The sequence below is a fragment of the Anas acuta genome, chromosome W (assembly GCF_963932015.1).
Source record: "Anas acuta chromosome W, bAnaAcu1.1, whole genome shotgun sequence".
Taxonomy (NCBI): domain Eukaryota; kingdom Metazoa; phylum Chordata; class Aves; order Anseriformes; family Anatidae; genus Anas; species Anas acuta.
The window spans coordinates 11864480-11877922 of NC_089016.1; the positions used below are offsets into that span (position 1 = coordinate 11864480).

General features: G+C 51.5%; 1 protein-coding gene and 1 long non-coding RNA gene across 2 annotated transcripts in view; one reads left to right on the top strand and one right to left on the bottom strand.

Moving 5' to 3' along the window:
• The window catches only part of LOC137846970 (uncharacterized), a 475040-nt gene that overhangs the window by 233630 nt on the left and 227967 nt on the right, over nucleotides 1-13443 (bottom strand). The window lies entirely within an intron of this gene.
• On the top strand, nucleotides 94-1035 carry LOC137847413 (olfactory receptor 14A16-like). Its single transcript, XM_068665690.1, has one exon. The coding sequence runs from the start codon at nucleotides 94-96 to the stop codon at nucleotides 1033-1035; it is 942 nt and encodes a 313-aa protein (XP_068521791.1).

Below are 13443 nucleotides of genomic sequence, written 5' to 3' on the forward strand. Positions count from 1 at the left end.
CTTAGGCTTGTAATAGGTTTTAGTTTAAATACTCTGTTCTAACTCTGCTCTGCCTTCTCCTCTTCAACAGACAGCCATTTTCGAGGTCAAAGAATGATGAACATCAGCTCAGTGAGCGAATTCCTCCTGCTGGCATTTGCAGACACACGCGACCTGCAGCTCCTGCACTTCGCGCTCTTCCTGGGCATCTACCTGGCTGCCCTCCTGGGCAACAGCCTCATCCTCAGCGCTGTAGCCTGCCACCACCGCCTCCACACCCCCATGTACTTCTTCCTCCTCAACCTCGCCCTCCTCGACCTGGGCTGCATCTCCACCACTCTGCCCAAAGCCATGGCCAATGCCCTCTGGGACACCAGGGCCATCTCCTATCAAGGATGTGTTGCACAGGTCTTTCTCTTTGTCTTGTTGATGTCATTGGAGTATTTCCTTCTCACCATCATGGCCTACGACCGCTACGTTGCCATCTGCAAGCCCCTGCACTACGGGAGACTCCTGGGCAGCAGAGCTTGTGCCCAGATGGCAGCAGCTGCCTGGGGCAGTGGCTTTCTCAATGCAGTCCTGCACACGGCCAACACATTTTCCCTGCCCCTCTGCCAAGGCAATGCTGTGGACCAGTTCTTCTGTGAGATCCCCCAGATCCTCAAGGTCTCCTGCTCACATGCCTATTTCAGAGAAGTTTGGGCAGTTCTGTTTAGTCTTTCTTTAGCATTTGGTTGTTTTGTTTTCATTGTGGTGTCCTATGTGGAGATCTTCAGGGCTGTGCTGAGGATGCCCTCTTGTCAGGGTAAGCACAAAGCCTTTTCCACGTGCCTCCCTCACCTTGCCGTGGTCTCCCTGATGGTCAGCACTGGCATTTTTGTCTACCTGAAGCCCGCTTCCATCTCATCTCCATCTCTGGACTTGGTGGTGTCACTTCTCTACTCGGTGGTACCTCCAGCAGTGAACCCCCTCATCTACAGCATGAGGAACCAGGAGCTCAAGGTTGCAGTGAGGAAACTGTTTCTATATGTGCTTCTTAAGCATCAGTGTTGTTAACATTATTGTGATTTGTATCATGTCATTTTTTTACTTACTATTATTATCATATTGTAATAATAATAATAATCTTCTAAACACTACCGTTCTATTTGAGAAACTGACATGAGAGATTTTCATTTCATTTTTCATTTTTATTATTTTCATAACTTTTGATATGGGTTTAATTTATTAAGTAATTATTTACTTTGACTACATCTTCTATTCAACCTATTGAACTAGGCTTCCTCTGTAGGTATAGACAATCAAGAAGACAGCATAAGTTCAATGGTCTCAGGATCCCTCTCTTCCCATCTCCTCTGGAGCTGGGGGAGCAGCCCCAGCACACAGGAGGGGCTCAGGGCCAAGAGCCCAGCTGCCACATGCAGGAGCAGCCCCGGTGGCCTTGGAGCTGCCCCTCACTGCCCGCTGGGCTCTGCCTCTCTGCTGCCTTTGGGTCGGGGCTGCTGCTTCCCTGGAGCCATGGCCACGGCCAGCAGCAGGACGTGGCCTTGTCACTGCTGCTCTCTTTTGGCTTCCACATTGTGCTTCTTTTTTTCTGGCTAAGCCCTGATATCTCGTGTACCTTGGTGACAGTCCTGTTGTCTCTACAGTGACATCCCTGTGGCTGCAGGCAGCAGCAGGCACTGTGCAGCCCTGGGTCACTGTGCAGCCCTGCCTCCCTGCTAGCACCACAGTAACAAATGGGGTTTTAGTTGGGGCTTCCGGGAATGAAGAACATAGACTTAAATTCCAAGGACAGTCTGTGAGGGACCAAGGGATTGACCAAGAGCTTTATGGCAGCTCCTGACAGCAACTGGTCTTGGACTCATCTGCATGGCACTGCCCCCCTGCAGTGGGGCTCATGGCCACTGTAAGCCTGGAGAGGAATCTGGAGCTGCCAGGAGATGTCAGGGGATCTGGAGGGAGAACATGCAACACTAAGTTGGTAGGGATTAGAACCTCATAAAATTAATGGCCATCCAAAGAGGAGTTTGGTAAAGAAAAAGGGGAATATGAAGAGTCCATGGGCTAAGGACAGCTCTGCCATGCCAGGAGTGGTGGTGAAGAGCCAGAAGACAAAGGCCCCTAAGAGTGTAGAGTAATTGAGGATAACCTTCTTGAGGCCTCATGGACCAGGTCTGGTGCAGCACTCGCCTGCCCTTTGTGCCCTCAGAGACACCCCATGGCCCTGCCCAGCACTGCCCTGTGCTGCTGAGCCATCAGGGCAGATGGAAAGGGGCTCAGCCGCAGAGATCCCCATGGAGTTGGGTCTGCTGCCCAGCCTTAGCAGCACGGGCAGGGCGAAGACGCGTGGGGTCCCGGGTCACCACAGCCCCTGGCTCTCACAGCAGCACCACCAGCTCGGGGCCCTGCGGGAAGCACAGGGAGGGAAGCAGCAATGGCCAGCCATGCCAGCATGGACACACTGCCCTGGGTAAGGCTCTCTGGGAGCAGGGATGGCCCTGGGGAAGATCAAGGCAGCATTGCTGGGCCTGCACTGATGGGGAAAGGGCAAAGGGAAAGCTCTTTGTGCAGGCCCCTGCTCGGGGCAGGCTGCTCTGTGGCTGGGCCAGGCCTCTTGTGCTGGCCTGGGGAGCGGGGCTGGCCCTGCGGGGCACAGTCACTGTGTGCTGGGGATCTGCCAGGCAAGAGAGCAGGGCTCCTGCAGCTTCACGGACCTCCATTTCCTGGCACCATAGCCAGCCTCCTCCTTGCTCACCCCAACCAGACACTACACATGTATGAGCTGCCTGCTTCCTCCTCCTCTAGAGGTAGAGGAGGGAATACCTACTTCCTCCTCCTCTAGAGGGAGATGGGGAAAACAAAATAAAACAAACCAAAACAAACAAACAAACAAACAAACAAAACACATAAAAACTCAGAGATAGAAACATAAGTAAAGAAAAGGAAAAGAAAAATGAAAGAAAAAGAAATTCCAACCCCGAACATGAGGAATATTTAGTAACTCTTCAATTCCCATAAGCAGACCACTGTGCTGCCAGTCTCTGAGAAACTGGTACCTTAGCTTGGAAAGATGACCCCAATATTTACCGCTGAGCACCATGTTGTGTCCCATGTGTACTGAGCAGAGCTCAAGTGCTCAGTCTGGTGTGAGCAGGCAGAGGAGAGCTCTGCAGCCCCAGGGCACACAGCAGCCCCAACAAAGGAGCCTGACGAGTGATTCCTTGCAGCCCTGGGGCAATGGCAGTGACCCCATGAGCTGGGTCTGCCTCCCAGCCTGCCCAGCATGGCCGTGCAGAGTGCCCCCGTGCCCCAGACACCACAGCCCCCTCGCTCTGCAGAGCAGCCCACAGCAGCCCCTGCACCCAGTGCCACTCTCAGCCAGCACCAGCCACAGCTCAAGGAGGAGAGCTGCAGAAAGGTTCTGCTGCAAAGAGAGAGGCTCTGTTTGGGGGTTCTCTATGACTTGTAATAGGTTTTCCTCATCCAAATCAGTTCTAACTTTGCTCTCACTTTTGCTCTCCAACAGAGAATGTCAGAAAATGCCCAACATCAGCTCTGTGAATGAGTTCCTCCTGCTGGCATTCGCAGACACGCGCGAGCTGCAGCTCCTGTACTTCGTGCTTTTTCTGGGCATCTACCTGGCTGCCCTCCTGGGCAACGGCCTCATCCTCAGCGCCGTAGCCTGCCACCACCACCTCCACACCCCCATGTACTTCTTCCTTTTCAACCTCGCCCTCCTCGACCTGGGATGCATCTCCACCACTCTGCCCAAAGCCATGGCCAATGCCCTCTGGGACACCAGGGCCATCTCCTATCAAGGATGTGCTGCTCAGGTCTGTCTCTTTGTATTTTTGATGTCAGCAGAGTATTCCCTTCTCACTGTCATGGCCTATGACCGCTACATTGCCATCTGCAAGCCCCTGCACTACGGGAGCCTCGTGGGCAGCAGAGCTTGTGCCCAGATGGCAGCAGCTGCCTGGGGCAGTGGCTTTCTCAATGCTGTCCTGCACACGGCCAACACATTTTCCCTGCCCCTCTTCCATGGCAATGCTGTGGACCAGTTCTTCTGTGAAATCCCCCAGATCCTCAAGCTATCCTGCTCAGACTACTACCTCAGGGAAGCTGGGGCACTTGTGTTTAGTGTTTCTTTAACATTTAACAGAGCAGGGCCGGCACAAAGCCTTTTCCACATGCCTCCCTCACCTGGCTGTGGTCTCCCTGTTCATTAGCACTGGCATATTTGCCTACCTGAAGCCCCCCTCTCTCTTCTCCCCATCCTTGGACCTGGTGGTGGCAGTTCTGTACTCAGTGGTGCCTCCAGCCCTGAACCCCCTCATCTACAGCATGAGGAACCAGGAGCTCAAGAATGTAGTGAGGAAACTGTTTCCACACATGTTTCTTAAGCATCCATGATGTGTTCAGAAGATATATTCTTAATAATATGCAAATATTTTGATTCACATTATATCATGTCATTTTTATCATTACTATTATCATAACATTGTCATTAATAAGAATCCCAAGAGAAATCAAAGTGTATTTGGGAAAATGACACAACATTTTTTAAATTATTTTTCTCTGTTAGTATTTTAACAATATTTCATTTTGTTTTTAATAATCTCATTCTTACCATTCTGAATGTTACACTTTTAGCAAGATTTAACCACATCATCTATTGTACATACAGAACCGGGCTTCTTTGGTAGAGAAAGACAATGAAGAACTCAGCAGAAATTCATTGGTCTCAGTTTCCTTCTCTTCCCATCTTCTGTCGAGCTGCGGGAGCAGCCCCAACATCTAGGAGGGGCTCAGGGCCAAGAGCCCAGCTGCCACGAGTAGGAGCAGTGTATTTGGATTCGACCTTGTGGATCTAGGTGACAGTCCTGTCGTCTCTATAGCAGGGCCGGCACAAAGCCTTTTCCACATGCCTCCCTCACCTGGCCATGGTGTGCATCTCCCTCAGGCCTGTCATGGTTGCCTACCTGAAGCCCCCCTCAGTCTCCTCCCCATCCCTGGACCAGATGGTGGCAGTTCTGTACTCAGTGGTGCCTCCAGCAAAACACGTGCCTCTCCTGCAGAGCCCTGCTGGTGGGGTAAGGCCCGGCTGCTCCTGGAGCTTGGTGCCAGTGCTGCTGTGGGGCTGTGCTGGGACTGCAGGCAGGGACAGGCAGTGGGCACGGCAGTGGCACAGCTGGCCTCCACTACAGCACTTCCCTCCTAAGGAGGGAACTCCTCCGAGGTGGCCTGAGCAGAGCTCAAGTGCTCAGTCTGGTGTGAGCAGGCAGAGGACAGCTCTGCAGCCCCAGAACACACATAAACCTCAGCAAAGGAGCCTGACGAGTGATTCCTTGCAGCCCTGGAGCAATGGCAGTGACCCCATGAGCTGGGTCTGCCTCCCAGCCTGCCCAGCATGGCCGTGCAGAGTGCCCCCGTGCCCCAGACACCACAGCCCCCTCGCTCTGCAGAGCAGCACCGCCAGATGGGGCTGGAGCTGGGGCTGGTGCTTCCCCTGAGTGTCTTCTAGGTCTGCTTCAGGCTTCTGGACTTGAGTGTGATCTTCACTGTGCACAAGGAGCTGAGAGACTGCCAACAGACATGGGGCTGGAACATTACCTGCAAGGTTCCTCCTGCCCTAGCACCTCACAGGACTGGCACAGAACTGGCTCCTGTGTGTCAGAGAGGCTGGGAGCCCAGCAGGTGTACCATGAGCTTGGAGGATCACCACCAGCTCACTTCTAGCTGGGCAGATTCTGGGCCAAAATGGGGGTGTTTGGTAGGTGTGGTATTACGAGTGCAGTGGTGCCTCGGGAGCTGTCAGCCCAGTAGGAAACTAATGGCTGTTAAGTGGCTGGGAGTTGACTTCTTTCTGAAGTAGCCGACAGCTCAAACCTTGACTTCTGGCTGGGGTCTGTGCCTTTAGGCTCACATCTGCTGGTCTTCATGACAGGCCAGCAGATGCGCCTGCTCTGCACACAGTTTGTGAGATTCCCTCTTTCTAAGTAGCTGGTAGGCCCCATAGAGGAAGAGGTCTTGAATAGGTGTTGTCATGTCAGAGGTATCAGCTTTTGCCTAAACTCATCCTTCAGGCCTGTTTCTGTGGTGTTGTAGAACTGCTGGGCCCATTGTGCAGGGTGCTCCTACAGACGTTTCTCTCCTTCTCCATACTGGTTCTCCAAACTTCCCCTAAGAAGATGACTGATATGGGGAAGTCAGGAGAAGCCTGGCCAACAGAGATGTGAGATTTGTGGGAGGGGTAAGGAGCGTGGACAGCAGAAGCTAATGATTTTGCAGAGGTAAGAATGTTCAGGTAATGTTGATCCTACCATAAAGCAGACTTAAAGCAGTCATGTGAGGCCCTTGCACTATTTTAACCAGTAACGTTAATCCATAAAGCTAAATGCTACCCCACACCCTGACAGGAATCCGCTGCTCTAATATTTGACCACAAGATCCCTTGAAGCCAAAACTAGTCCACAGCTGCATTACATCACCCTTACTCTCTTCTTCACCCTGATCCCTGCCCTTAACACTACGATTAACACACTCTATTTAGCCCTAGATTTCTTGCAAACCTAAACAAAATCCTAAACCAAAGAATTTTTACATACCCTAACCAAAGACCTGACACCACAAGCCGAACACCAAACCCTTCCACTACTCATTTGATTAATCTCTGTCACAGAAAGGTGAGCCCTAGTCCCTAATCTCATACATGAAGGCCTAACACCCAAAGTCACGGTTCCTTTGCATTAACTTCTTCACATCCAACCCTTTTCCTAACCCTATTCTTAAGCACTTAAGGTGCTTGGCACTTATCCCAAGCACTTAAGGTGCTAGGCGCATGGGGCAGGGTAGGACCCATGAGGTTGTTCTGCAGTTACATGGCATTCAAAGATGGATGTGAGGGGCCATGGATCTGATCAGCTTGTGGGCCACAAGGAGGAGATAGACGGGAATGCTCTGGGCTTGGCTGTGTGTAGCCAAGAAGCTTCAAGGCCAGCAGCAGGCCCCTGGCTTGGAAGCTGCTGCTGAGGTGACTTGTGTCTGGTTGGCTGCGATGCCGCAAGGAGCCTGCTGGGTTGGGATGCCTACTTCAGGAGTGGTTTCCACCCTGGTGGAGCTTCCCTTGGCAGTAGGAAAGAGCAGGAGAGAAAAAAACTGCCACTAAGTGCACCATGGAAGGTTGCTCTTGTCAGAAGGAGGAAGAAATATTCCTGAACGGATGGTGCTGTTGTACTCGAGGTCACCTAAAGAGTGTCTGTGCTCAGACCCTAGCTTTGTGTTTCAAGGAACAATTGGTGAGAGTTGATGAAACATTGGTGAAATGATGGAAATGCCAGGATGAAAGCAAGGTCATGAAATGAGATGGGTGTCTGTAGAGTTCAGGGACATAGGACTAAGTGTGACACAGCATAGAGGAAAAAGAGGTGGGTGCTGGCAAGAATGGAAGGACCCAACAGCCCTGACATTTTTGTCCCTTTGTCTAGAGATTAAGAGGAGACACGTTATACTCATTGCTATGGGCCATCATTGCTTCCTTGCTACCCTGTGCAGAGGTTGGGAGGTGTCATACCTGTGTTCTTCCCAAGGTATCACACTGCCCACCACATCCCACATACCCACAGCAAAAGCCTGGAGCCAGACATGGGGTACAGGATCTCCCCTCCAGTAGCTGGTGGCAGGCCTTGGCCCTTCTGCTTCATCAAAGAAAACCAAAACTTTTCTCAGCACAGTGCTTTGCCTGTCTGTAGTCACGGCCTCCAACTATCTGCCCTAATAAGTTCTTGGGGAGGCTTTGTTGGTAAAAGCCCTCAGTGGGGACCATTAATACTCCAAGTCACTTCAACTTGTCCTTCTGACTTTACTTTCTCTAGCAGTTGCATTGTTCTCTTCTCAGTACCTGAACTTCATAGCCTCAGCACCAAAATACACCATGGAACTCATTAAAACACAGAAACTCCTAAGGAGCCATATATCTCCCACCATTTTCTTCAAGTCTTCAAGACTTTTTCAGCTAATTGTAGAGATTTCATTTTCTAGTTAAGGGGGAAGATTTCAAAGAGCATCTAATAAAAATCTTTCCTCATTTTAAAGGCTGAATTTTGTTGTGTTTCAGTTTAGAGCATCATTCTCCTGGTTATATTGGTCTAGGGTTTCTCCTTTGAAGCCCTGCTTGGGTGGGAAGAGCAGGGTTTTTCCTATTTCAAAACAAACAACAGGAAATCATGCTGCAATTTTCAAAAAAAAAAACAAAGTTCAAGTTCCTTATTTTGTTGCCTCCAGTGATGTTTACATTCCCAAAAGGATGACTGTGCGTGATATATTTTACACGGACTAATAGGAAATTTTAAGTAATTGTGTTAATATTAATCCATATCATAAAAATTCAATGAGAAATGATGAGTTCTTTCTAAGGAAATCATTAGTCAGGATGCTAAGAGATGGGCGAGCTTGAATTCACTGAAACTCCAAGCAGCAACTGGGTTGGTGAGAGCGGTCTGAATGATCAAAGAGAAAGGGGAAGGCAAACCAGGAGAACCATGGGAACTCCAGGTCCAGACAGGCAGCTGGAAAGGGGACATTCAGCTGTCTGACCATGAGCATATCGAGGGAAAACCTCTAGTGGCCCTGTTGCATTTAAGAAACTTCTCTGGACTGGCAGATGTCAGAAAAGACCTGCAGGAGTCCAAAACCCGTTGGGAAAATCAATTGGAGCCAGGTGGAGTTCCCAGGGCACCTCCACTGCCAGCAGTGGTCTTTGTCCCTGTAACTGCAGTCCAGTCCAGCACAGGAACACCCCTTCAAAGACAAAGCTCTTCTTCAGTGGGTTCCTGGGACTGTCCTGGATTTGAAATAGCCATTGGAAAGCTGAGATACTCTCCCTTATTCCTACTAGACACATGAACATCTGTTTACTTTCCTGGGTCATCTTTGGCAAATTCAGGCTGATAAACTCAAGTATAGCATGCTTCAAATGGCTGAAACAGAACACATCAGCTTGCCCCACCTGAACGGAAATGGCCCCCGTCCAACTAAGGATTTGAAAGCAACAAATACGGAATGACCCGTGAGGTCAATGTGCAGAGTAAGGGAAGGTCACAAATATTGTGCTGGAGTAGCAGAAGGCAAAAAGCATTGCATTGTGCCTCAGAATAATCAAGGAGATCTAATCCAGTTAATCCATGAGAAAAAGAAGTGAGAAGGACGTTGAGTTTGGCCTAGCATGAAGAAGGATGTGCATCACTGGTGAAGGAACCGGCATTTGTGCCATCATCAACGTGAATTACACAAGCACCACCACATATAAAGGTAACCTGTCCACTCCAGCTTGGTATTCCCACAGGGCAGGAGAAAGGGAGCCGACAGCCAAGGGACGCATCTGAGTGTGGAATGTGGGGCCCAGCAGAGACAAGGAGTCAAGGCAGTTGGGTGGGGGAGGCCAGCAGAAGCAGCCCAAGGGGTGGTGCTGCTAGTGAGGACACGTTTGTGGCAGCAGCCTGAGTGGGCAGCAGCTGTGCGAAGTTGAGGGGAGGCCAGGAAGCGCATGGCAAGAGCGCTCCTGCTAGCAGAGTTAAGGCCGGGGCCGAGCCCAAGGGCAGAGGCAGGCCCAGGGCAGGGGGCTGCAAGGGCCATGCTGAGCACCCTGCCCCTGCAGCAGCCGCCCTGGCCCTCGGCCTCCTCTCCCCTGCCCCTGCAGCTCTGGGCTCCCTTGGCGCAGCCCTGGCTCTGCAGCACCAAGCCCTGCTGGGAGCCCGTCCCTACATGCTGCCACCACTCCCTGAAGCTGCTGTTGCCCTCTGCTGGGCACTGCCCAGCCCAGCCCAGCCCCTGCCCACCTCTCCCCTCCTCCCTGCCCTCTCCCCAGCCCAGCAGCCCAGGCTGTACTGGCCCCAGGGCAGAGCCCACCACAGGCTGCTTCAGGGCTCTGGGCACGGCCACCACAGCCCCAGCCCCTCGCAAGGCACAGTAGCTGCTGGCACAAAGGCAGCTCTGCGCCTTCCCTGCAGCCCCCGCGCAGGGGCCAGCCCCAGCTCATTGATGGAGGTCCGTGAAGCTGCAGGAGCCCTGCTCTCTTGCCTGGCAGATCCTCAGCACACAGTGCCTGTGCCACAGAGCAGCTCCAGATTCCTCTCCAGCATGCCATTTGCCATCAGACCGAGCAAATGCAGGACACTACCAGGGCACTGAAAGGCCAAGTATTGTTTGCTGGGCCGTGTGCTACCAAGAAGTCAGATCCCAGTCCAGCCCTTTGTCCTTCAGCGATCACTATAGGAATCTGATCCTTCCTGAAGGCCAGAAAAACAAGAGGGCTGTCCAGGGAGGATCTCCTTGGGTGTATTTCTGACACCAGCTTTAGAAGAGGTGTACAGAGATGTGGAGGAGATGCCACTGTAAGAATATCAGGAAAGTCACCAAGGTGCATGATATCTGATGGCTAACCCACGTACAAGAGCACAAGAGAACAATGTGGAGACCAAAAGAGAGCAGCAGGGAAAAGGCCACGTCCTGCTGCTGGCCATGGCCATGGCTCCAGGGAAGCAGCAGCCCCGACCTGAAAGGCAGCAGAGAGGCAGAGCCCAGCGGGCAGTGAGGGGCAGCCCCGAGGGCCACCGGGGCTGCTCCTGCATGTGACAGATGGGCTCTTGGTCCTGAGCCCCTCCTGCGTGCTGCGGCTGCTCACCCATCTCCAAAGCAGATGGCAAGAAATGGCAGCTGAGACCAGTGAAGTTATGCTCTTTTCTTAATTGACTATACCTACAGAGGAAGCCTGGTTCAATTGGTCGATTAGAAGATGTATTCATAGTAAATAAATTACTTCATAAATTAAATCAATATTAAAAATTATTTAAAAAATATAAAAGAAAAATAATATGAAAATCTGTCATGTCCGTTTCTCAAATACAGTGGTAGTCTTCAGAGGATTATTATTAATGATTACAATATGATAATACTACTAAAGATAAAAATGATATAATACAAATCACAATACTATTAACAACATTGATGCTTAAGAAGCACATATAGAAGCATTTTCCTCACTGCAACTTTGAGCTCCTGCTTCCTCATGCTGTAGATGAGTGGGTTCAGTGCTGGAGGTACCACTGAGTACAAAAGTGACACCACCAAGTCCAGAGATGGGGAAGAGATGGAAGCGGGCTTCAGGTAGGCAAATATGGCAGTGCTGACAAAGAGGAAAACCACTGCCAGGTGAGGGAGGCACGTGGAAAAGGCTTTGTGCTTGCTCTCCTCAGAGGGCATCCTCAGCACAGTCATGAAGATCTGTAAATAGGACACTACAATGAAAACAAAACAACCAAATAGTAAAGAAACACTAAACACAAGAGCCCCGACTTCCCTGAGGTAGGCATCTGAGCAGGAGAGCTTGAGGATGTGGGGGATTTCACAGAAGAATTGGTCCACAGCATTGCCTTTGCAGAGGGGCAGGGAAAATGTGTTGGCCGTGTGCAGGACAGCATTGAGAAAACCACTGCCCCAGGCAGCTGCTGCCATCTGGGCACAAGCTCTGCTGCCCAGGAGGCTCCCGTAGTGCAGGGGCTTGCAGATGGCAACGTAGTGGTCGTAGGCCATGATAGTGAGAAGGGAATACTCTGCTGACATCAAAAATACAAAGAGACAGACCTGAGCAACACATCCTTGATAGGAGATGGCCCTGGTGTCCCAGAGGGCATTGGCCGTGGCTTTGGGCAGAGTGGTGGAGATGCATCCCAGGTCGAGGAGGGCGAGGTTGGAAAGGAAGAAGTACATGGGGGTGTGCAGGCGGTCGTCGCAGGCTATGGCTGTGAGGATGAGGCCGTTGCCCAGGAGGGCAGCCAAGTAGATGCCAAGGAAGAACACGAGGTGCAGGAGCTGGAGCTCGTGCGTGTCTACGAATGCCAGCAGGAGGAACTCACTCAGAGCTGATGTTGGGCATTTGGTGGTTCTGGCCATAAGGTTCTCCCAAGGAGGTAAGCTGCGCAGAGGAGCTGCTCTGCGCTGTGCAGAGGAGCTGCTCCTGGGCACAGCTGTCTCTCTGCACCAGGGCCCTCTTGCCACGAGCTCTCTCTGTCCCACGAGCCCGGCCCAGCTCAGCAGCACAGCACCAGCCCAAGGCACTGCAATCACCCCTCTGGGGGCTTTGCTGATGAGCCCATGAACCTCAGGCACTCAGAGACAATTGAAGACATCTCTCCAGAAGTGCAAGTCAGAGGCAAGTTTCCTGCAGAGTCCCCCTGAGGGCCAGCACTGACAAAGCCTCCCTTGGAGCTTGTTGGAGCAGAACCCTGGAGGCAGTGAGGACAAGGAGACAAAGGCAATGTGAAGGTGACACTGATGTGTATTAAAACTGGATGTGTGTCACCAAGCACAAGGGTCAGGTCTTGACTCCCTACTCAAGGATGGGAGATCCTTTCCCTGACAGCTTGCTCAGGGTTCTTCGTGGGGCAGTAAGAGTTGGAGATGTGCATGACGAAGTGTAGGAGAATGGTACAACCCTGGACTGGTACATGATTGGATGTGAGGAGGCAATGAGGCCCTGGTGCTTTAACAATAAGCTGTGCCCTCATAGGCCTCAGTGGCAGAGACAAAAGCCATATCCATGGATACACAGACCTGCATCCTGTTGGGACTTTCAGCTTTGGTAGAGCTCTTGCTCCTCTCCACACCAGGCTGTCCTAGGGACTTTCAGACTTGTACCTCTTTTCCTGTTGGCTGTAGAACCCTCTCTGAGTGCTGTCACACCACATCTGAGCTAAGCCTGACAACTCACATTTTCTTGGTGGCCATGCTCCTCAGAAGGCAGCTCTGTAGGAAGCTGGCCTGGTTCCTGGTGAGCAGGCACCACTGCTCATATGGCATCCCTCGTGGTGCCCAGGCTCTTCTCCTCCGGGGCACTGCTCACTCGGTAGTGTCCCAGTCTGCCCTGATGTGAGGGGTTCCTCTTCCTCGGCTACAGGAGTGTAGCTTCTCCTCCTTGTAAATGTCAAGAGGTTTTTGTCATCAAATTCATGCATGTTCTCAAGCTTTCCCTGCACAGAAGCTCCATTCTGTCAGCTGTTAATATCTGCAGGCACATGGCTCACACTGACTGTGCTGTCTCTCACAAGATAATGTACTTAGTGCATGCTTTACCTCAGTTTTTAACAGCAAGACCAATTGTTCCCCTGGTACTCTGCCTTCTGAGCTGGTAGATAAGGACCTTGAACAGAATGAAGCTCTCATAATCCATGAGGAAATGGTTAGAGAATTCCTTTGATGTACGCAAGTTTAGGGGGCTAGATGTGCTCTACCTCTTGGTACTGAGGGAGCTGGCTGAAGTGCTCTCCAAGCTGCTCTCCATCATTGATCAGCAGTCCTGGCTACCAGAGAAGGTCCCAGTAGACTGGTGACTAGCAAATGTGACAGCCATCTACAAGAAGGGGCAGAAGGAGGATCCAGGGAACTACGGGCCTGTCAGTCTGACTT